At 35.9% G+C, this 25465-nt stretch overlaps 1 protein-coding gene across 7 annotated transcripts in view; it reads right to left on the reverse strand.

Annotated features, from left to right (window-relative positions):
* Positions 1-25465, reverse strand: part of ARHGEF12 (Rho guanine nucleotide exchange factor 12) — a 165652-nt gene that overhangs the window by 81626 nt on the left and 58561 nt on the right. For 6 of the 7 annotated variants that reach the window (XM_019718206.2, XM_019718207.2, XM_019718209.2 and 3 more), the window contains 7 exons: positions 15916-16014; positions 15193-15242; positions 12457-12514; positions 9763-9941; positions 7896-7973; positions 7601-7720; positions 3239-3379 (listed from right to left, as the gene is read on the reverse strand). In XM_019718206.2, coding sequence (XP_019573765.2) covers positions 3239-3379; positions 7601-7720; positions 7896-7973; positions 9763-9941; positions 12457-12514; positions 15193-15242; positions 15916-16014 — 725 coding nt within the window. The remainder of the gene's footprint in view (positions 1-3238; positions 3380-7600; positions 7721-7895; positions 7974-9762; positions 9942-12456; positions 12515-15192; positions 15243-15915; positions 16015-25465) is intronic. The other variant, XM_074335326.1, reaches the window with a different exon arrangement.

Genomic DNA, 25465 nt, shown 5'->3' on the forward strand with positions numbered 1-25465 from the left:
CTCTTTTGGGACTCCTCCTGAACTGGACAGACTTGTCCGCTCTTCATGCTCAGGCTAGTCCTGGACTGGGTACGTTGCAGAAGTGGCCTTGCATGATGCAGGCAAGGTAGGCACACCAGTTCATTCCCTGCTCTCCCAGCCTCCCCTGGCAACCCATTCCAGCAAAATTTCACTTCCTACACTCAGGTCAGGGAACAGCATTTCAAAAATACTAAAATGGTGTTTTGGGACAATTGTTTATTTGCTACACCCCCTTTCCAAAAAAACAAAGGGTCATATTATCCTAAGGGCTCACATGTAGACAGGTTAACACCTTAGGACTTAGCTACACTTTGGTCAACTACAAAAATAATCAGTGAAGTAAACGCCATACTCCTCTAGCCTCAATTCCTAATGCCCATTTATTTGCCTTGCCTCCACACTTTTTGAAAAAAGTATTTATCAGCTCTCAAATGCAGAGCTGTAATGTTTTAAGTGCTTCCTATTGGCTCTAAAACCAGCAAAAGTCACCAGGTTGCCTCACGAACCCAATCACTGTTGCCCTGGGCCAAATTACAATGCAGAAACCTTAATCTCTACTGCCTCTCTATCTTCCCTAAGGCCTTTGGAGTTATATTTCTAATCAAATATCTGAGCATGTCACTTCCTTCCTTACCATCACCAAGAGACACCCTGACTCTTGAGCTCAATGCACCACCAGGCCCATTCTGCTGAGGCTACCTCTGGCCACTCCCTACCTCATGCATGTCAACTCTGCACAGTTCCACAAACACATGACTTGCTCTTTCATGTCTCCTTGTTTTATCCGATTTGGTACATCCTCATTTTCCTCAATTATTACATTAATGTAAACTGCCCAAAGCTTACCTCCATGCCTTGTTCCCACACCCCAGGTACAATGAGTCTTTTAAGCTCTCTCACAGCACGGTGTGTGGTATACCCAACAGCACGTAGCTGAGTGGACTTTTGATTCTTGGTGTTTATGTGTTTCTTCCATGAGACAGGGAATGGTTTTTTCTTTCTGGAATCTTTAGTATGTAACAGGTACTTTTCTGTCCTTCAAGTCAGAATTACCTTAAGGAGGGGAAGTTTTTACAGTGGCTGCTGTGGTGCTAGAATACCCTCCCTAAGGTTCTGTTCTGGCATCTGTGAACTGGTTATCTGCAAGCCATGTTCCATTTGGTGAAATTGTAGTGACCACAGAATTGGTGCTTGCTATTCTTGTGGTCCCATTGTCAGAGTCTGAAGAATTGACAGTGGTTACATAGGTGGATCCCCGAGTTAGATTTGGGCTGAATGTTGGTATCATGAAAAAAGTTATGTAGAAGTAGTATTTAAAGTTCTAGTCTCTTCTTTTATTGTCCATGGTTTAATAGATCTTGTCACATCTACTGAAGGTGAAACTGTGATTGCATTGTTGGCATTGACATGTTATCAGAGCCAAGCAGAATAATGAACCAGGAATCCATACTGACCTTAGTTATTTGAACTGCATCATCCATCTCTATTGATTAGAATTCCATAAATACTTTTTTGTAGTTGTGTCACCGAGTCCGGTACTGGGCAGGACCGCTGGGGACAAGGACGGTGGCCTTGACCTCGGTTCTGCGGCAGCCTCTGGGTCGCCACACATCCTCAAGGCCGCTACCAGGCCAGAGGCAGCTGCAACCTCACCTCCAAGGCGAGGAGAAGCGGCTGAGGGACGAGTGGGAGGGTAATGGTGATGGTGGCAGTTGGCCCCAGTCCCAGCTGGCTCTGGTGCGCGCATGTCTCTGTCCTCCTCTGCCCATTTTTTAATTGGAATGTTTGTCTTTTTGTTGTTGAGTTATATGAGTTCCTTATATATTTTGGACATTAGCCCCTTATCTGAGGCTATATTTGCAAATATCTTCTCCAATTTGGTTCGTTGCCTCTTTGTTTTGTTGATGGTTTTTGCTCTGCAAAAGCTTTTAAGTTTGATATAGTCCCATTCACTTACTTTAGCTCTTACTTCCCTTGCCTTTGAGGTCAAATTCATTAAATCTTTTAACCGAAGGTCCGTAAGTTTAGTACCTATGTTTTCTATGCACTTTATTGTTTCAGGTCTTATGTTTAGGTCTTTGATCCATTTTGAGTCAATTGTGGTACATGATGACAGTCCAGTTTCATTCTATTTCATGTGGCTTTCCAATTTTTCCAGAACCATTTATTGAAAAGGCTTTCTTTTCTTCATTGTATGTATTTGGCTTCTTCGTCGAAAATTATCTGTCTATATTGATGTGGGTTTATTTCTGGGTTTTCAATTCTATTCCATTGGCTTGTGTGTCTGTTTTTCTGCCAATACCATAACATGCTCTTAAAGATATATCAACACTCGACCTCTCAGTCCAGTAAGAAAGCACTGGCATTATTAACTTCTACCTACAACAACATGCCTGCTGGGAAATCCATCTCCTCAAAAGAAACATTTGACAATGGGTGTCCATGGGAAAAAGTGAACGCTAAAATTAAAAACTCATATACGAGGTCTCACAATTAAGTTTGAGAACTTGTTGCAACAATGTTGCTAACCTGTTTTGATGTCAGAGGGATTATTCATTACGAATTTATACCAACTGGACAAACAATTAACCAAGCTTACTATTTGGAAGTGTTGAAAAGGCTGCATAAAAAGTGAGACAAAAATGACCTGAACTTCTGTCCAACAATTCATGGCTCTTACATCACGACAATGTGCCACCTCACACGGAACTGTCTGTGAGGGAGTTTTTAGCCAGTAAACAAATAACTGTATTGGAACACCCTCCCTACTCACCTGATCTGGCCCCCAATGACTTCTTTCTTTACCCGAAGATAAAGGAAATATTGAAAGGAAGACATTGTGATGACATTCAGGACATCAAGGGTAATACGACGACAGCTCTGATGGCCATTTCAGAAAAAGAATTCCAAAATTGCTTTGAAGGGTGGACTAGGCGCTGACATCAGTGCATAGTTTCCCAAGGGGAGTACTTAGAAGATGACTGTAGTGATATTCAGCAAAGAGGTATGTAGCACTTTTTCTAGGATGAGTTCACAAACTTAATTGTCCAACCTCGCACAACAGTATCCAGAATTTCTGCTTATCAAATTGCTACATTAAAGACGGCAATGATTTAAAAGTAAGTAATAAGAGAACACGTCTAAGTCACATAAATTAAAAGTAAATCTAGAGAGTGGCTATAAAGAACACAAGAAGATAAAGATGTAGAATACTTACATCTGCACTGTCACTACTGGGCCAAGAGGCATCTCCACTGCCATAGTCAGTTCTGAAGAGTTCATCACCAGGCTCTGCTTCGACCTCACTGGCTGTTAGTGTGTCACCTAAAGGCTTGGAAGATGTAACTACAGCTCCATCCTAAAACAGATTAAACACACAAACACTTTTAAAAAAACACGTTCATTATTGATATTATTGATTGTATAAAGAAATAGAGTTGAATCACAATCTAAATGGAAACTGCTAAAAGTTGGCCAGTTTGATGTGATCAAGAACGCTTAATAGAGAATATAGTCAGTGGTATTGCAACAGCTATATACGATGTCAGAAGGGTAGTAGACTTTGGAGGTTATCTCTTTGTGAGAGGTGTAAATGTCTAATTATAATGTTCTGTACACCTGAAACTAATATAAAAAAGAACGCTTAAAGCTCTAAAAGTTAAAAACATAAAACTACAAATTCTTTGGTTCTAAAATGGCAAGTACCTTAAAGACAGCTAACTTAGTAAAGAGAAAGAAAACTTCCAAAAAGAGCATAAAGATAAAATAATTTGTTAAATTATATCATTTATATTGCCTACCAATTAGTAAAGATTATTACACTATAACTTCTGGTTCACTACCTTCCAACACTTTAGAATTTCAATAAATTGCTAATACTGGGACACAATGCTATAGCATATATTGTAAGCTTTTGCATCAAGAACCACATTTCGACTATTCGAATAGAGTAAGCATGTTGTCCTTGCTCAATAATAACAATATAAAACTGTCAACATTACTGAGGCATGATACTCAAACCTTCATATAGTTAATGGGCTGAAAGTAATAAAAAAATAAATAACATATAACAGAAAGAACACTAAACTAGTAAGTCAGGAGACCTAACAACTGTGTGGCTTTGTGTCAGTGATTTAACCGATGCAAGTCATTAGAATCTAGTTTTCACAGCCACAGCACGATTTTTTTAACTTTAAAATGAGCCGATTAGGCTAGGTGAAAAAATCCTTTTAGTTCTAATGAATCCAACAAGAACAGCAAACAAACGGCTATTCCTCATTTTAAACAGCATAGGCAATTTATCCATTTTGCTTTAACATGAAGCAAAAGGAGCTTTTTATATCCCAAATTTTAATATTACAGAACAAAAATCTGGTTGACATACAAACTCTGAGTTCTGTTTTTTATCTAATGAGACAATTATCTCCATGCTTATATCTATGTAGCAAATTCTGTTGAAATCTATTTCAAAATTACAATAAAAATGTAGTCATTAAAAATGTGAATGTGCTTTAAATTCATTAGACTGGGTTTAAATTCCAGGTTGATCATCAAAATGGCGGCGTGAGGTGAGCCTCTGTAAATCTCCCCTGGAATTTACAACTAATCGAACAACTCTAACAACATAAAGGTCTCCCTGCACAGCAGACAGGCAAGACGAAGAGACCCACAACCGAAGTCACCTACAGGTGGGAGAATAGCACCAGCAGGGGAGGAGGGAAGGGAGGAGGGAAGGGAGCAGTGCAGAAACGAAGCTGCGCGGGCACAGGACGTAGACCTAGCTCAGTGCTCCGAGCTCGCTGCTTCCCGGAGCTACTGCAGCTGCGGGAGAGGGAAGAACTCGGACTGCTAGGGCTCCGCTTATAGCCCACAGGGCTGAGCTAGCAGCATATAACACGGCTGAACCCAACGCTCACGGCAGAGACCTCGGAGAAAAGACTGAGGGAAGAAGGCTGAAAACGGTGGTTTGGGCCCTCACTGCCGAGCAGAGAACGGAGCCTTAGGCACTGAGACTGGCCGCCCCCTCCCTCCCCTCCCAGAGCTCGCCCCGCCCCCACCTGCCCGGTGCTAGAAACTGAACAGTAGCAGTGTCAGATCAAAAGAACAGAATGTTTGCTGTTCTGAGAACTGTGGACCGCAGACACAGATTCACAGCCCAACTAGTTCCGGCAAAGGGGAGGGAGCTGTGGAAGCAGGACCGGCTGTGGTGGTGGTCGCCGCCATTTCTCTGGGCCACCTCTCACAACTCACCCCGCCCCTGTCCCCACCTATCTGGGCGGATCCCTGAAGGAGTAAACAGAACAGCTGAAACACATGGGCTCTGAATCTGGTGCAGGAAGAGTTTTGGAACTTCAAAAGCTCTCTGCATACCCAGGTGAACTCTTAACAGAGGAGAAGCCTGTCTCCCAGGGAATCCCCCCATTGTGTGAGAAACTGGAATAGTGCAGAGAAAACAGCGCTACAGTTTGAGAGAGAAAAAAAGGCTGTAGTAGGAGAGAAAATAAAACATTTTACCGAGAAGTACTGGAAAAAAAAGGAAGACCTCTTCCTATCAACCTGTTACAGAAGCCACTCCTGTAGATGTCTAGGAAGAGAATAAATCAGTAATTGCCATGAATAACCAAGGCAACAAGACAGCTCAGAAAGAAAGTGAAAAGTCTCCAGAAAAGGAACTTAAAGATATGGAAACATGTGACTTAAATGACACAGATTTCAAGATTGCAGTTCTTAAAAAACTCAAAGAGATGCAAGAAAACACAGAAAGGCAGTTAAATGAACTCAGAAACACAATCAAACAATATGAACATTTTACAAAAGAGATTGAAATTTTTAAAAAGAACCAAATAGAATTTCTGGAGATTAAGAACACAATAGAAGAAATTAAGAATGAAATACTCAGCTTAGGTAGTAGAGTTGACCAGATGGAGGAAAGAATCAGTGACATCGAAGATAGAAACCTGGAAATGACACGGATGGAAGAAGTAAGAGACTTCAGACTTAAAAGAAATGAAAGAACTCTACAAGAACTTTCTGACTCCATCAGAAAGAGCAATATAAGAATAATGGGCATAGCAGAAGGAGAAGAAAGAGAGAAGGGAACAGAGAATATATTCAAACAAATTGTCGATGAGAACTTCCCAAATTTGTGGACAGGACTGGACCCTCGAATCCAAGAAGCAAATAGAACACCTAGTTACCTGAATCCCAACAGGCCTTCTCCAAGGCACATTGTATTGAAGCTGTCTAAAATCAACGACAAAGAAAGAATCCTCAAGGCAGCCAGGGAAAACCTCAATGAGATATCACCTCACCCCAGTCAGAATGGCTATCATCAACAAGACAAATAGTAACAAGTGTTGGAGAGGCTGTGGAGAACTAGGAACCCTCATACACTGTTGGTGGGAATGCAGATTGGTGCAGCCGCTATGGAAGGCAGTGTGGAGGTTTCTCAAAAATTATGAATAGAATTACCACATGACCCAGCAATCCCTCTCCTGGGTATCTACCCAAAAAATCTGAAAACATTTATCCATAAAGGCATGTGTGCTCCAATGTTCATTGCAGCTTTGTTTACAGTGGCCAAGACATGGAAACAACCAAAATGTCCTTCGATAGATGAATGGATAAAGAAGTTGTGGTACATATACACCATGGAATACTATTCAGTGGTAAGAAAAGATGATATAGGAACATTTGTGACAACATGGATGGATCTTGAGAGTATGTTAAGTGAAATAGGTCAAGACAGAAAAAGCAGAGAAGCATATGATTTCACTGATATGTGGTATATAAACCAAAAACAACAAAAGAACAAGACAAACAAATGAGAAACAAAACCTCATAGACACAATAGTTTAGTGGTTACCAGAGGGTAAGGGGGGTGGGGGGTGGGAGATGAGGGCAAGGGGGATCAAATATATGGTGATGGACGGAGAACTGACTCTGGGTGGTGAACACACAACAGGATTTATAGATGATGTAATATAGAACTGTACACCTGAAGTCTATGTAATTTTACTAACAATTGTCACCCCAATAAATAAATAAATAAAATTCCAGTTTCATCATTTTTGAGCTACATGATCTCAGAGAAGTTATTTATCTCTCTGAATTTCTTTGAATATGTATGTATAATGGGGGAAAACAACAGTATCTAATATCAGGATTGTTATGCAGACTAAATAAAATGCTTGTCTGTGGACTTAGCACAATGTTTGTCAATTTGTAAAATCATACATACCAACTTAAAAACATAACTGCCATTCTGTTTTACATTGACAGAACAACCCTCAAAAATATAAATGTGTATTTCTAAATATATTTTTGTAATTTGTCACATCAAAGCATAAGCAGTGAATTCTTTAAAATTATTATGAAACATAGAAACATTACATCAGGAATAAGCAAATAATCAGAAGTCCACATTTCTTTTAGTTAATCAGTTCTGTAATGTCCTACACAGGATATCATGTTGGTCTATACTAGAAAAATAACTTCAAAAAAGATAACTGCAACGTTCTTTGACACATTCCCAGAATTCATGCAAAAAGTTGGCCAACACTTTTAATGGTGATGCTACCTGAGCAGAGCCTGTGGCTTTAGATAACTGTTCCTGGAGTTGAGGAATGTGTTTCTTGGTCTCTTGGATCTCTTTTAATAATCTTTGGGCAGGTGTTCGGTTATAATCTTCCTGCAATAACTGAAAAGTTATAAAAATATTTTGAGAATTACTTATGCCAAGAAAATATAGAAAAAGTCCATTCTTAATCAAATAGCTGATAGTACTGATTACAATACTGCTTGATTATGATTATACCAACTCAACTATGCACACTCACATTTTTAATGTAAGCAGCCCTTTTGTAAATTAGTACCTGTAGCCGTTCCTGTTCTTTCCGTAACATTTTTCTCAGAATTTCTACTTTCTGGTTATGAACCACATTGTTCTCCTCCTGAAAAAAGATAAAGAAAAAAGAAGCAATACAGGGAAACTGAAGCTGAAATAAACAGCGAAAATGAGACAAGGTTAGGCACCAATTCCAATTTTCAATACCTATTAAGATTTTCTTTATTTCCAGCAGTTACAAGGACAGACTTTTAGACATGACACTTAAAGATTACAGAGAAATTTCAGCCCTTTTCACTTTTACTAAATTAGATTGAACAAAACAGTAAATATTGATATTAGTTGGAGAAATGAAGTTGCCTTAAGTATAAGAATACTATTTTATACTTTCCCTTCTTTGGATCTTTATTATCAATCCCCATGAATTCCTAGTACTTCCTACCTGAAATAGAAGTAACATAGCTCCCTAACCTCATCTCCCACTGTCTCCATTTGTTTCACATCCCTTTATTTTCCCACTGTCTCCACTTGTTTCACAACCCTTTATTTTATCGAATTAATCTTCCTAAAATCCTGTTATAATCACAGCACTCTTTTGCTCAAAAAAAAAAAAAAAAAACGTAATGGATCTTACTGCCTATCTACTCTGTTTCCCCGAAAAGAAGACCTAGCCGAACAATCAGTTCTAATGCGTCTTTTGGAGCAAAAATTAATATAAGACCCGGTCTTATTTTACTATAAGACCAGGACTAATATAATAATATAATATTATATTAATATAATATAATACATAATATAATACTGGGTCTTATATTAATTTTTGCTCCAAAAGATGCATTAGAGCTGATTGTCCAGCTAGGTCTTATTTTTGGGGAAACAGGGTAGTTACATGTAAATTAGCCTGGGAGTTGTGATTTTTCAAAATATATAGTCTTACTTTTTTCAAGCTCAACTCTCACTACATAAATTCTTAACAGGCACCAGCCAAACAAGAGTCCTGGCTACTTCCCCAAAATATTTGGTGCTTTCTTGGCTCTTCACCTCTACTTCCTCTACCTGGGTTGCCTCCCGCTCCATTGCCACTACTTAAATGTACCTGTTTTTCAAGGCTCAATTCAAATAATAGCTTTCCATAAAGTCCTTCCTTATCACAACTGAATGTGCTTTCTCCTTCGAGTCCTTATAGAACTTAACAGTTTTTACCTTATGTCACATTCTGCCTTTGTATTACAATTACTTGTATACTCTTGATTAAATCTCAAACAACAAAGGTTTGTTAAGTATGCCAAGTACTAAGCACTTATTTCAGACACTAGGGTCTCAACAATAAACAAAACAAAAAAACCCTGTCCTCATAAAGTATATATTCTAAGATAAATAAGGACCTTGAACATAGGATATCTTATGAGTGGCAAACTGTTTTGTATAGGTAGGTGTTTATTTGTTCAATTAAATCTGCTATCCCAATATTCAGTAATCACTCCAAATTACAGTTGACCAATGTGGGGGTTAGGGGTGCTAACCCCCATGCACAGTCAAAAATCTGCATATAACTTTTGACTCCCCCAAAACTTAAAGTACGAATAGTCTACTGTTGACTGGAAGCCTTATTGATAACATACTGTATTTTTACAATAATGTAAGCTAGAGAAAAGAAAATGTTATTAAGGCAGAGAAAATACATTTACAGTACAGTATGTATTTATTTAAAAAAAAAAATCTGTGTATAATGGACGGACCTGTGCAGTTCAAATTCATGTTGTGCAAGGGTCAACTGTATTATATAATTTTTATATTAGGAAGTTCTTTTCTAGAATCTACTGCAAACCTCTTAATAATATAAAGCAAAGGCATTACGCAACTCAGCATTTACAAAGATGTTTTCCCACTCTTACCCCCATGAGCACAGGACTAGTAATTCTCTCCATATTCCCAGATGGTCCAGGTGAATGAAGGGATGTCATGATGGGAGACACGTGTCCAACGAGTGATGGCTCTACTTCAGAATCGGCAAGTGGAATCTGGGGCGACCCAGGTGGGCGTCCCTGAACAGTGAGAGCTACATAGGAACCAGCTTGGGGTGGAGAGATGGAAGAAAGGGGAGGGAAGGGAAAATAAAATTGTAAAAAAAATTTTTACAGCATTTCGCTACTTAGTCTTTGATAGGTCTAAAAGATCTAGTTATGTGAGAAAGTTTCATCATCTGCTAACCACTTCTCCACATAAAAATAATCCAATTTGTGACGCCTCTCAGAACCTAAAGAACAATGCCATTTTCAGATAACAAAGTACTACTCATAAGATTAAATATTACTTAAAAGCAAATAAAATTTATAACCTCCCCAATATTTTTTTAATTAGAGAAGACTGAGTTAATATCAACCATCTATTAATGGCTATGTTTAGTTTCTTAAATGCAAATTTTAAAAAATCAGAATTTAAGAATATAATAATTAGGCAGAGTTTAATTTTCTGGAATATAATGATGCATTTTTAAATTAACTTTACAAAATAAATATGACAGAAAATACCCTATAAAAACTGAGGGGGTGGTGGACACAGTAAATATAGTGAGTTTTAATTTTAAAAATTTGGAGAAGACAGAAAGTCACTGGGTATATTATTGGGGGGTGGGGGGAATATAGAAAGCAAAAATTAACCATAACCAGCAAGACTCAACAAAAGACATTCATTATTTATCTAGCATCAAGAAGAAATGAGACTTTCCAAATAAAGGACTTCTTTAGATAACTGACCTTGAAATGACAAAAATCTTTCTCTCAGACTTTTCAATAGAATTTTCACATGTATTTCACACTTTTCCCCCAATTTAACCCTACCATGGAACTCAATGTCAGTTATTTCACTATGTTTGAGGTTCTAAAACCTTTTTCTTTTTATACTTAATTACCGGTATCAACAATGCTATGTTTGGGGGAATTTTTATTATATACACTTTTTAAGAGTTTTCAATGTTATTTCTAAGAAAGTCATCTACATATCTTATTTACTTAAACACGTGCTTGCCTCCAATAGCTTCCTAGTTCTTCTCGTCTTCTCTTAAGTTGTTTTAAACTACTTTAATTTGATCACTTATATTATGTCTAGAATATCTGAGAGAGCTCTATTATTGATGGAAAAACTGACCTAAAATGGTGGCCCAAGCAAAGAGAGAAGTCCCCAGCCTAAGCCCCAGCCCACTTCCGCATAACCCCCTCCAAGCCACACCCTGAGCCAATCACCAGAAGACACCTATGCCTTGCCCAATTCCAGGAAGTCCCCAACTCATAAAAACCTGCTGAAAACCTTGCCAGGGGCTCAGTATTTTGGGAAGGATCCCTCTGAGCCCGCCGGCATAATAAAGCTGACCTTCCTATCTCTCTGAGTGCCACCTGGGTTCTTTCCGGTCCTGGTAGCCGTAACATTGTAAGTATAGAACACAGGTTTTAGGCATTTCAAATTTATATCTGTTTGGATACTCAGAGTGCTTTATGCTTACTTTAAGTTTTTAGCTAGGCTCTCGTTAATAGATAAGCAATCTATTGCTCTAGTCCTAAGATTTAATTTTTTAAGTAAAAATTATAATTATATTGGAATGAGTGAAATATATAACTTAAAAAGCTAAAAAAGTCTTGCTTTTCATACTCTGCAACACTTAGTTTATTTGGCATATACATATATTATCATAAACCCTCCTGTTTATGTAGTACATAAAATTTATAAATTACAATCTTATTAAATATTAAATGTATTCAAGTATGGGGATCTAATTTTGATCGTCACATTTCTTTTAAAATATACTAAAATTAAGAAGTATGATCAAAGTGACCATTTAAAACTGCAATGAAAAGGTAAAGGAATTCATGGATTGCTTTATTTAAATAATAAGAAGTCTAAAAAGGAATTCAGTTCATTGAATTTATTCTAAAGATGTCCATTCAATGACAAGAAATAGAATTAAATAACACTGTAGTGTTTCTGCTTGGTCACAAACAGCTATCTCTAAAGTCTACTTTACTGGGTATAGTCTGATGCAGAAGATGATAAATTCTTAACCCTGGAGCTTTCCAAGAGAAGGTCACACTACCCTAGATTATTTAATCATTTACTTATCTAAGGAAAAGTGATTATGCTAGATGATTTTTCAAGTTCCATTTCAGTTCATCCAGGCCATTGCGTCCAATTTCTCAATCTCCTCCCTCTCAGGTGACTCATACATTTCTTTCAAATATATGCTTTCAGTATTACCAAGAATGACAAGAATATTATAATCAGCCACATGTATGAAATTGACAGAAGATAGTTATTTAGTTAAGAACTTTCACCTTTAATGTAGGGATAAGTAGACTCTAGCCAAGGGGCTTAAACCTAGCCTAAAGACTGTTTTGGCAATTAAAGTTTAATTGAAACACTGCCACACCCATTCATTTACATAGTGTCTATGGCTGCTTTGGTGCTACAATAACAAAGTCAAGTAATAAACCATATGGCCCATTAAATATTTACTATCTGGTCTATTACAGAAAATGTTTGCTGATCTTCAATTTAAGGGTTTCAGAAAACAATTAAAACAAGTAACATTCACCTACATTTAATTAGCTTCACCACCTCCAAATGGTTTGAGTGAGTCACCAAAGTTCCATTCACCTACAAGAAAGTGAAAATAGTATATGTCAGATAAATTCTAATGAGACAATGGATAAACTGACTTCAGGAATTACTATACATAATATAACCAATTGTAATATTAAGCAGGTCTATGTATATATTAAAATATGTATATATTTGGTTCAATATTCACTTTTTCCACTGTTCTATGTGGTATACTGAGCAACATCATAGACTTGAACACAAAAAAAGGCCTCAATTTAAAAGGGCATTACAATGTATTCACCCATGATGACAGATGACAAAACATACCATGAAACAGATTTTACAAATCCTTCACAATGAAGGGCTCTCGCAAATAGAAAATATCTCTTTGCTTTTAATTACAAATTCATTGATTTGTCGAAATCATAATATATTTTTTAAAAGACGAAAAAATAAGCAATATTTCCAAAGTAATATTCAACTTACTTTTAGTTTCCCATCATGACCTAATCTTACCATTTGCAACAATGTAGATGGACCTAAAGAGCATTATGCTGAGTGAAATAAGTCAGTCTGAGAAAGACAGATACCAGATGATCTCACTTATATGTGCTATCTAAAGAACAGAATAAACGAAAAAACAAAAAAACAGAAGTAGACTCAGAGATACAGGGGAAAAAACAACAACTGATGGTTACTAGAAAGAGTGTAAAAGGCTGGGGACAGAGTAGAAGGTAAAGCGATTAGAAAGCACAAATTAGTACTCACAATATCGTCACGGGGATATGAGATACAGTTTGGGGAATACAATCAATAATGTTGTAAAGATTATATAGGGTGCCAGATGGCACTGGACTTATCAGAGAGATCACTTCATAGACTGTGTAGATGCCTGACCACTGAGCTACATACCTGAAGCTGAAGTTGAGTAACACTGAATGTGAACCAGAATATATATACATATATATGTAAGTATGTAAGTGTGTGTGTGTGTGTGTGTGTGTGTGTGTGTGTGTGTGTGTGTGTGTGTGTACGGTCATGGGATGTGGAGTATAGCATAGGGAATACAGTCAATGGTATTGTAACAGCTATAGATGATGTCAGAGGGGTAGTAGATTGGGGGAGGTTATCACTTTGTGAGGGGTGTAAATGTCTAACTATTACATTGCTTTGTACACCAGAAACTAATTAAAAAAAGTGATTTTCAGACTGGCTAAATGTTATCCAGAATCTCCACTAAACAAAAAAAATTAAGGTAAAAATATCAAACATGGATTTCACATTCTTTGTTCTCTGACACAAGTAATACAAATATTTACAAGTTCAAATATATCAGTGTATAAAATAGAAGTCAAAGTATACTCATCATGCCCACCAGAGTTGATCACTGTTAACCATGGTGTTTAATCTTAGAGACACTGTTCTAGCATATACATACCACATAAACAGACACATATGCACATACATTATAACTGCTTTTTCCTGCAAATTAATAGTTTTTATTGTATTATGGATATCTTTTATTATAGATACAGACCTAATCTATTCTTTTTCAAAGCTGCAGATAAAATACAATTTCTTTTTCTAGCTCTCAGTTTATGTATATTTAGGTTGTTTACAAGTTTTCAATATGATAAAGCTGAAATGAATTTCCCTGTACACATATCACTTCACACTAGTACACTTATTTTCTTAGATATGTTCCTAAAAGCAAAATTGCTGGTCAAAGGTTATATACTTAGAGTATATAACTTTTGATTCCTATTTATAAATTTCCATCTAAACAGATTTTACCTAATTTATGCTCACCAACAAGCTTATGAGTAGCCATTTCACCATACCCAAACTATACCTAATGTGTATTATCAACCTTTAAATTTCTGATGACCAAATATATTTTCACTTATCTTTATCAGTGAGGTTGGACATACCTGTATTAATATATTATTTATTTCAATTACTTTGGGGAATTACCTAATAAAATTCTTTGCCCATTTTTTCCATTTGACTATTTATTCTTTTCTTAGTAATTGAAAAGTGTTCTTTATAATTAAGGATATACTCTGTAATATATTTTAAATATATTTTTCCAGATTGTTCCTTGTGAATATGTTCATGGTGTCTTTTAGTGTATAGTAATTTGATTTTAAGTAATCAGATTAGTCAATTGTCTCAAAAGTAATTACTGACTAATCCATTCTTTCCTTACTGATCAGAATTCAAGCCTGTTTCTGGACTCTATTGTGCTCCACTGACAGGTGGACAAGAGTGACTTGCTTTAAAATTAATCCACACCATCTCACCTCAAACATACCCATATAAATAACACACTTTTTTTTTTTTTTTTTTTTTAGGTATTCTTATAACTTTGTAAAGTTCATGTGGAAGAAAAATCAGTTTGACAAGTAATGGTACACCTTCCAATTCTATTAGTATATTTTGATGAGAATTTCTTGCTAACAAATTAATATGGAGAGAAATGATACTCACAACAGTGAGTTACTCTCCTATCCAAGAACATATATGATTCCATTTATTCAAGCCTTTCATTATGCCTTTCAGTAAAGTATAATATTAATTGTAAAATAAATGGAATAAGCTTTTATCATCCACAAATCCATCATATGTAATGTGATGCTTTTTATAAAATTCCAAGTGAAAAAAATCAAAATATGCCTAATATACTCTGTTTTTTAATTCTACCATAAATTCTATGATAGTCTTTTCCTTACCTTGATGATTCTATCACCTGTCTGTACTCCAGCCCGCATGGCTGCTCCATCTGTAAGAGAAATTAATTACTTAAACTGTAATTAATTTGCTTTCACTGATAATCTTCTTGAAAGCGAGGCAGCATAACAAAGTGGTTAAGAACACGGGCTATAAAGTCAGACACTTTTATGTTCAAATGCTGCCCCTGTCACTCACTGGTTATGTGACCTTAGATTGATTTTATGTTTTTTTGTTTTGTTTTGTTTTTTTACTCCAAGCCTTAATATCACCTATAAAATGGGGATAAAAAACACCTACCTCAAATTACACCACCCAACATAAAGGAAGCATTCAATCATAGTAATAGCAGATGTTGTTTGGGGAAAATAATTGATATTTTTGAGCCTTTCTGATTAATCTGTCTCTACCAAAATATCTCTAGTGCCATAAAGAAATAATACTGCACAAACTTCTGTAAGTGATGATGCATAAAGTATCATGACCATAGAGTCCTATGATTTCTAAAACTACGTAAGAACTGTTTTCTTTCTATAAAGTACAAAGAAAATCAACTGGGGTAAATCCATGCCTAAAACTATGACATAAAAGACAAATCTAGCACATCAGGCCATAAAACCCACAGTGTATGTTATTATTTTATTCTGGTCTATAGACATTATTTAGGTTTTTCTATTCTTACTGTTTGTAAAACAGTGACAAGACTGTTTTAAAAAATGCCTTGCCTTCTTTGACAGACTGTACGAAGACAGGATTGTCTCCACTGACCGTCAGCCCAAATCCATTGTCATCCTTCTGGATGATCACACAACGCTGAACAAGACCTGCACAAGAACCACAGGGTAAGGAGACAAGGAAGAGAAAAAAACAGTAATTACATATTAGTAATGGACTGTATTCTTTCTGCAGAAACACAAGGTAGCACATGAAATCCATATACAAAATGACAGCACTAACCCCACGAACAAAACAAACACAAGAACACCAAAAAGTCACATATATTGGTTTCTCACTGGAGAGGTAGATTAGAATTGCTTCAAGATTAAAAATAGCTAAGATAAACTGGAAAAGATGAAGTATTAGAGAGGAGACGAAAGGAAAGCACATTTGCATTTATGCAATTTATTCATAATATGAAGTCCCCCTCACCCTCTGTTTTCGGTTCTAACTGGTGTTTAACACTCCCCCCTCCAATTAAAACACTTTGGGACATTAGGCTATAAGCCGCCCACAGTAAACTAGAGAAATCCAATTTCATTCTCAGGAAATTATATGCAGGAAACAGACTATATAAAGAAAGGAGATGTTTGCAGAGCACCTACATCTCTTCTCCAAAAAGGGAGTCAAAAAGGAAAGAGTTCAAAGGGAAAAAAGACCTTGGCTCACAGAAAAAATAAACAGAATGGAAAAAAGTAAAAAAGATAAAGAAAGAATCTGTGAGCTAAACCAATTCTTTTATCTCTTTCATATACTGACCTGATTCCTACAGGAGAAATTTGTTTTCCTTCTAGTTTAACAGTAAAGGAAAATTGTCAAGGTAAGGTGAGACAAAGAGGACCACAATCAAAGGAATAGGCATGTGCCTTAACACAACCCTGATCAGTATCCAGCTGTTTTATTATGGATCAGTTATGAAGATTCCGGACTCTGTGCTAACCAAAGATTTAATATATACTTTCAGCTTTGCAAAATCTAAGCATTTCACCAAAAATCAATATATAAATAATATGCAAAATAACATATATAATGTGTATAGTGATAATAAAAATAAAAATTATTCAAAATAAAAATTTTAATACACAGCCATGATGTTTTAAATAAGTCTAATGTACACATCAAACAATATGTTAAACATTGCAGATATGTGTATATATATATATATATATATATATATATATATATATATTTCCTGCTGTTAATGAAATATCACAAGTCTGTGAGCCTACCACAGATAAAAGACTGGATTAACTGGATCCCATCATGGAAAATATGAATCTTAAATTTTAACTCATAACCCTACACAAAAACAAACTTAAAGCAGATCAGGGACCTAAACATAAAGCTAAAACTATTCATAAGAAAACACAGGAGAAAATCTTCAAGACCTTAGGGTAGGCAGAGATCATTTAGGATGCAAAATGCACCAACTATAAAAAAGAAACTGGTAATTGGACTCAAAATTTAAAACATCTGCTCTTCAAAAAGAAACTAAGAAAATGAAAAGGCAAGCCACAGACAGGGAGAAAATACAATATAAATATCTGATAAACGACTTATATCTAAATTATATATATATATATATATTTATTTATAAAACAACTCTACAATTCAAAAATGGAAGACACATTTTAAAAGGGACAAAAGACTTGAATAAACACATCACAAAGAAAGATACACCAATGGCCAATAAGGACATGCACAGGTATTCAACATTTGCAGTCTTACGAAAAATGCAAATTAAAACCACAATGAGATACCACCCTACACAAATGGGAATGGCTAAAAGAAGACTGAAAATATCACGTGTTGGCACTGATGTGGAGCAACTGCAATGTTCATACATTGCTGGTGGAAGTGTAAAGTGGTACACTTTGAAAAACAATTTGGAAACTTGTTAGAAAGGTGAGCATACTGAGGCTTGACAATTAAGTTTGCAAACTCATCCTAGAAAAAGTGCTACAAACCTCACTGCTGAGCATCACTATGGTCACCTTCGAAGTACTCTCCTTGGGGAGCTATGCACCGACACCAGCACCTAGTCAACCCTTCAAAGCAATTTTGGAACTCTTTTTCTGGAATGGCCATCAGAGCTATCATCATATTACCCTTGATGTCCTGAATGTCATCAAAATGTCTTCCTTTCAATATTTCCTTTATCTTCGAGTAAAGAAAGAAGTCACTCGGGGCCAGCTCAGGTGAGTAGGGAGGGTGCTCCAATACAGTGATTTGTTTGCTGGCTAAAAATTCCCTCACAGACAGTGCCATGTGAGCTGGTGCATTGTCGTGATGCAGGAGCCTTGAATTGTTGGCAAAAAGTTCAGGTCGTCTAACTTTTTCACACAGCCTTTTCAGCACTTCCAAATAGTAAACATGGTTAACTGTTTGTCCAATTGGTACAAATTCATAATGAATAATCCCTCTGATATCAAAACAACTTAGCAACATCGATGCAAGAAGTTTTCGATTTTAATTGTCAGAACTTAATCGTACAGTTACATAGGACTGAACAATTTCACTACCAAGAGAAAAGCTCATGTCCACATAAAGATTGGTAGACAAATGTTCATAGCAGATTCTTGTTCATAAGAGCCAAAAACTAGAAACAACCCAAATTTCCATCAACAGATGAGTGAATAAACAAATGGTGCTCTATCAACTACAGTAAAATACTACTTAGCAAGAAAAACAAAAGCAGGAACTACTCATACATGGATGAATAACAAAAACATTGTTAAGCAAAATATGACAGGTAGAAAAGACAGTATACACTTTGATTCCGACGTAAAACAGAAAAACTAAACTATAGTAACAAAAAGCAGATTAGTGGTTGCCTAAGGTCAGGGCGGGGAGAATGACTGCAAAAAAACATGAAGGAACTTTCTGGGGTGATGGAAATGTCTTAATTAAGGTAATGGTTACATGAGTATATTCAATTGTCAATATCACTGAACTGCACACTTAAAATGAACGCATCCTATTTTAGGTAAATTGTGCTCCAAGAAGTTGATTTTCAACATTTAAAAAAGTGTTACCAACACCATTTATTGAATCGGCTGTCTTTACCCAACTGTATGTCCTTACCTCCTTTGTCATAGATTAAATGACCACATATGTATGGGTTTATTTCTGGGCTCTCTATTCTGGTTCCATTGATCTATGTGTTTGTTTTTATGCCAGTATGTGTTATTTTGGTTACTATAGCCTTGTAGTATAGTGTGATATCAGGCAGCTTGATACCTTCAATTTTGTTCTTTCTCAAGATTGCTGGGTCTATTTGGTGTTTTTGTGGTTCCATATAACATTTAAGATTTGTTCTAGTTCTGTAAAAAATGCCATTGTATTTTGATAGGGATTGCACTGAATCTATAGATTGCTTTGGGTAATATACGGACATTTTAACAATGCTAATTCTTCCTATCCATGAACATGGTACATGCTTCCATTTATTTGTATCTTCTTCAATGTCTTATAGTTTTCCAAGTACAGGTCTTTTATCTCCATGGTTAAATTTATTCCTAGGTGGTTTTTTTTAAAACACTTTTTCTTTTTTTAAAGATTTTATTGGGGAAGGGAAACAGGACTTTATTGGTTAACAGTGTGTATTTCCAGGACTTTTTATTGGGAAACTGTGTGTTTTTCCCAAGACCCATCAGCTCCATCCACGTCAAGTTGTTGTCCTTTCAATCTTAGTTGTGGAGGGCGCAGCTCAGCTCAAAGTCTGGTCGCCTGTTGTTAGTTGCAGGGGTGCAGCCCACCATTCTTTGGGGGAGTTGAACTAGCAACCTTGTGGTTGAGAGCACACGCTCCAACCAACTGAGCCATCAGGCTGCCTGGGAGCTCAGCGGCAGCTCAGTTCAAGGTGCTGTGTTCAATCGTAGTTGCAGGGGCGCAGCCCACCATCTCTTGCGGGAGTCAAAAGGGCAACCTTATGGTTCAGAGCACATGCTCCAACCAACTGAACCATTTGGCAGCCTGGGAGCTCAGCGGCAGCTCAGCTGCAGCTCTTTGGCTTCATTCTAGGTGCAGAGGGCACAGCTTGCTGGCTCATGTGGGAATCGAACTGGCAGCCCTGTTGCCCAGAGCTCATGCTCCAACCAACTGAGCCACCCATCTGCCCCTATTTTTTTTTTTTTTTGGATGCAATCGTAAATGGGATTGTTTTCTTGATTGCTCTTTCTGATAATTTGTTATTGGTGTATAAAAATGCAACCAATTTCTGCATATTAATTTTGTATCCTGCTACTTTACTGAATTCATTTATAATTCTAATAGTTTTTTGGTGGAATCTTTCAGGTTTTCTATATATAGTATCATGTCATCTGAAAATGACTTCTTCATTTCCAATCTGGATGCCTTTTCTTTCTTTTTTTTAATCTGATTGCTGTGGCTACGACTTCCAATACTACGTTGAAGTATTGTGGTGGTGGTGAAAGTGGGCATCCTTGTCTTGTCAGGATGGCTATCATCAATAAATCAACAAACAACAAGTGTTGACGAGGATGCAGATAAATAAGAACGCTGGTACACTGCTGGTGGGATTGCAAATTGGTGTAGCCACAATGAAAAATGGTTTGGAGGTTCCTAAAAAAATTCAAAATAGAACGACCGTATGACCCAGCAATTTCACTTCTGGGTATTTATCTGAAGAACTCCAAAACACTAATTCCAAAAGACACATGCACCCCTATATTCAGTGAAGCTCTATTTACAATAGCCAAGACCTGGAAGCAGCCCAAGTGCTCATCAATAGAACTGGATAAAGAAGATGCGGTACATATATACAATGGAATATTACTTGGCCATAAAAAAGAATGAAATCTTACCATCTGCGGCAATGTGGATGGACCACAGAGGATATTGTGCTAAGTGAAAAAAGTCAGACTGAGAAAGACAAACACCATATGATCTCACTTATATGTGGTATCTAAAGAACAAAATAAACAAAAAAAGTAACAGAAACACACTCAGATACAGAGAAAAAGACTTATGGTGCCAGAGAGGAGGTAGGTTGGGATACTGGGTAAAAAAGGTGAAGGGATTAAGAAATACAAATTGGTAGTTAAGAAACAGTCACGGGGATGTAAAGTACAGCATAGAGAATATAGTCAATAATGTTGCAACAACTATGTATAGTGCCAGGTGGGTACTAGACTAATCAGGGGGATCACTGTATAAATTATATAAATGTCTACCCACTATACTGTACACCTGAAACTAATATAAAATAATTGAAACTGAGAAAAAGAAATGGTGTTCCCCCTCAACTCAAGAGACTACTAAATACTAAATAGCATTTGAATTCACCACTCTAACAAAACAGTAAATTGTAATGTGGGCAGAGGAAAAATAACCCATCACAATTCAACCTTTTTCCTTTGCTTAATGTTGCTTCCTTCAAGTAATTAGAAAAAACTTTAAACAGACTGGTTATGAATACACAAAATCAAGAAAAGAGGCATTCTTTATAAATTTCTAGTACATAATACAATATATACGTGAATAAGAGAATCTCAAAATATTTTACAGGAATCTTCTAAAAATCCATTTTGGAAACATAAACCTCTTTTACAGTTATTTACAATTTCAAAATGAATTATATATTGTGGCTTTAAAATAAAAATCAAGATACCTGCAAAAATGAATATACATTTTTTCATATGCTATCTATCCCTCCCAGTTCTTACAAGAGGTGAAAATCAGTGAATTAAAGGTTTCTAAGTTTGGCGTTCGTTGTGCTTAAGCCACTGGGCTTCTTAAGCAGACTTTTTTTTTCAGGTTCTTGTAGAGAATAGGGTGCTTGTAAAAAAATAAGGGGAAAGAGTACTGAGGGTTAAGAGTTTGATATGTTTGTGTATTTCATCTTAATTTAACGAACATAAAGTAATTAGCTTAATGCCTGACAAATACTAAGGGCTCATAAATGTTAAGTATTATTTTATTATGATTGGGAATAGGTTGCCCTTGGATTTTCCTGATCAGAAATATATTACTCATTTATCAGTGCCATCAATTAAAAATCAATTAAAAACACTTTTGTGTTAACAACCTCCTAACATATTTGCAAATGCTCCTCATTTATGTCTTTGTCTAAATTGTTTTGTTTTAACAGACAAGCAAATTAGTTTTAAATGGGGAAGGAACAGAGAAGGAAAACTTAACAGAGCAGGGCTTCTTGTGATAGGTAACTTTAGAAGATGAGCAACAAGAAAGCCTCAAGAAACAAATCATCTCCTCTTGTAAGCTTTTCCTTATAGACTCCCACTGCATTCTCTATTTACTCCATAGTATCATTTGATTCTTATTTGCTTTTATCCTCTCATAAGATTGTATGCTTTAATAGCACTGGGGCTCGATCTTGTTTATAATCTTATCTCAGGACCCGGCATAGGTTCAGGCACAGAAGAACCTTATTTTAAAAAATTGCTAATGATTTAATGAAAATTGGAAAAGTAGAGAAGTCTAGAGATGGATGGAATCTCAGAAAGGGAGGTGATGTGAGGAAAAAAAAAAATACCACCACACAGTCAATTTTAACAAATATGCCTAGGGTCCTAAAAGACAGCTAAGGATTGAGTAAATATATTAGGATTCCCTCAAAATACTGCAAACCTGTTTTCTCCAGTTAAAAATTGTTCAGTCTGGTAACGTTCCCTTCTAATTCTACAACAAAAGGAGAAGATGAGGAACAAAGGAGGAAGTGCTGTGTGCATAGCGCATTCATCTTTCTCTTCTCCCCAACCCACTATATTGTCCATTTATTATTAGTCTAAATCTATCTACTAAACTGAGAAGCTGGTGTACCTTAACACATAAGAATAACAAGACCAATTCAAAATGAAAACATACCTTACATATACAGCCAGTTCAGAATCTGTGGAGTTCAAGTTAATATTATTCTGTCTTATGAATTTATGCCATCTGCATAAACTTAGATAATTAACTGAAAACTAAACTGTCATACCATTCAAAATTCAGAAGTCCAGTCTCTCAAATGTTTAGACCTACTACTATATTCCTTCCCATTCAAAATCAAATAAAACGTTTGTTTTTCTTGAGAGTAATGTTCTTTGTACACCAGCAGCTGTTTTTAACCCACTATAAAGGATAAATTGCACCCTTAACATTGAAATCATCAATACTGACTAAATTATCATATCTTTGAAATGTCCTTTTTGACCAAAAAAAAAAAAATCTATTTTGTTTTAGCAAATTTGTATTGAATCTGTCTACTAGTTATTTAACACTGTAGTCTATAGATGTGAAGAATATAAAACTACCAGAAGTCTTTGCTCTCAAAGAAGTTAAAATCTTGGCAGGGAAGGGCAATAGAAACAAACAGGGAAACAATGACAATGTCCTATTAAGAATCAGAGTATGGTACAGATAACAGGCCCTGTATGTTATAAAAGAAGGAAAGATAAAAGTGGACTCCTAACTCCAAAGGAGCCATTTTCAAATTTAATGTTTTACTTTTTCTGGTTTTTACAACCATATAGCCCATGGTTGGTTTTGCTAAATCTCTTATTATCTGGTATAAATATTGTTAATTATAATTATCATACAAATGTTTCTCTCTCCATATGAGTTTTTATAAGGTCACAAAAATCACTTTAATATGAGCTGTATCATAAATAGTCTCAGAGATATAGAGAAAAAACTTATGGTTGCTACAGGGGAGGAGGATGGGGATGAGGGAGAAGGTGAGGGATTAGAAACCATAAATTGGTAGCCACATATTGCCACAGGGATATGAAAGACAGTTTGGGGAATATAATCAATAATGTTGTAAAACTTTTGTAAGGTGCCAGATGGGCACTTGTCTTATTAGGGAGACCACTTCATGGATGGTATAAATGCCTGACCAGTGTGTGGTACACCTGAAGCTGAAGCGGAATAATACTGAATGTCAACTATAATTTTATATATATATATGGTCACGGGATGTGGAGAACAGTATAAGGAATACAGTCAATGGAACTGTAATAGCTATACACAATGTCAAAGGGGTAGTAGGTGGGGGAGGACTGTTATCACTTTGCCAGGGGTATAAATGTCTATTACATTGTTTTGTACACCTGAAACTAATTTTAAAAAATGAAAAAAAAATATGAGCTGTATCCTTTGTATGAAGACAGGCAGAGAAAGTACTCAACAAGGAAGATAATGATAAGGTTTAAACTTTCTTGAAATTTAGTCATAGTAATACTTCATTCTCATTGTTTTTAGTGCCGTATAGAAAATTTTTTCACAACTATCTATTTTTTAAGTCGATATGGAGTATTGGTAAACTAGTGTATATCTCTATTATTGTACTTACCAAAATGTATAACAATTCTTTCTTTTGTCCTAGACTGTGAACTTCCAGAAAGCAGGTATAGTCTCCTATTATCTTTGTATCCCTATCCCTTAAGATAGTGTCTGGCATATAATAGGTGCTCAATGAATATTTAATAATTAAATTTGAACTTATTTTACATAAAATAAATTTTAAATGAATCACATTCAATCACTTTTTAAGTAAAATCATAGCCCTGAATACTATGCAAAGTAGAGAAATACTTCTATAAGAACATTAACCTTTTGCCCTGGCTAAAATAATCTGATTCCCATCTACCCTAAAATAAGTCCTCTAGTTACAAACACACTTTTATTTTCTGTTTTTTTAAGGATTATGATATTTCACCTAGAAACATAACAGATAGCAGGCTTTATTTCATCAGTTAAGTAAAGATGTTCTATCAAATTTACATAAATACTATCATTTCCTTAATTTACTTTCTCTTTCTAAAAAAGGACTTTTCTCCCCCGTTACAATGATTTTGTATTTGAAACCAATATAAAAGAGATTGTTTTTCACTCAAAAGATAATTACCAACAGTTGTATTTTGAAAGTGAAAAAAATTAGGTCTTTGTAATCTTTTGTAGTGGAGAAGGGAAGAGGTCATAAAACGGTACTCTAAAAAAGGTGAGAAAATTTCACTATAATACATTCCTGAAAACAGGCAACAACTATACTGCCAAATAGCAAATTAATGAAAATGGAGTGTTAAATATGCAAGGCAATATGCTAAACCTTCCACACTGCATTTACTTTAGTGAAAGAACATTAGTCTTTCTTCACCTTTGATTTTATTACACAATCAAGCTTCTCTAAGTCTCATCTCTTAAGAATTAGCTTCAGGGAAGGGTGTGGAGAAAGACCACGTACAGCCTCATAAAAAGGGCTCATTTTTTAAACTGTAGCCAAACATACATGTTTTATGAGTAAGACCTAAGATAATCCTTTGATTAATAGCTAAATATGATGTCAAAGGGATAGTAGATTGGGGGAGAAGGGTTATCACTCTGTGAAGGGTGTAAATGTCTAACTAGTACATTGTTTTGTACATCTGAAACTAATAAAATTAATTAATTAATTAATTAAAAAAACAAAAGAAGCTTCTTGATTCTAAATGTACAATGCTGCTGGCAAGAGGAGCCTTAACTTCCAAGTATGCTGATTTCATTCTTTTTTTTTTTTTCCCCCCATCCCCCCTGCCAACTCCGATTCAAAGC

Source organism: Rhinolophus sinicus, linkage group LG06, assembly GCF_036562045.2.
Source record: "Rhinolophus sinicus isolate RSC01 linkage group LG06, ASM3656204v1, whole genome shotgun sequence".
In the NCBI taxonomy this organism is placed as follows: domain Eukaryota; kingdom Metazoa; phylum Chordata; class Mammalia; order Chiroptera; family Rhinolophidae; genus Rhinolophus; species Rhinolophus sinicus.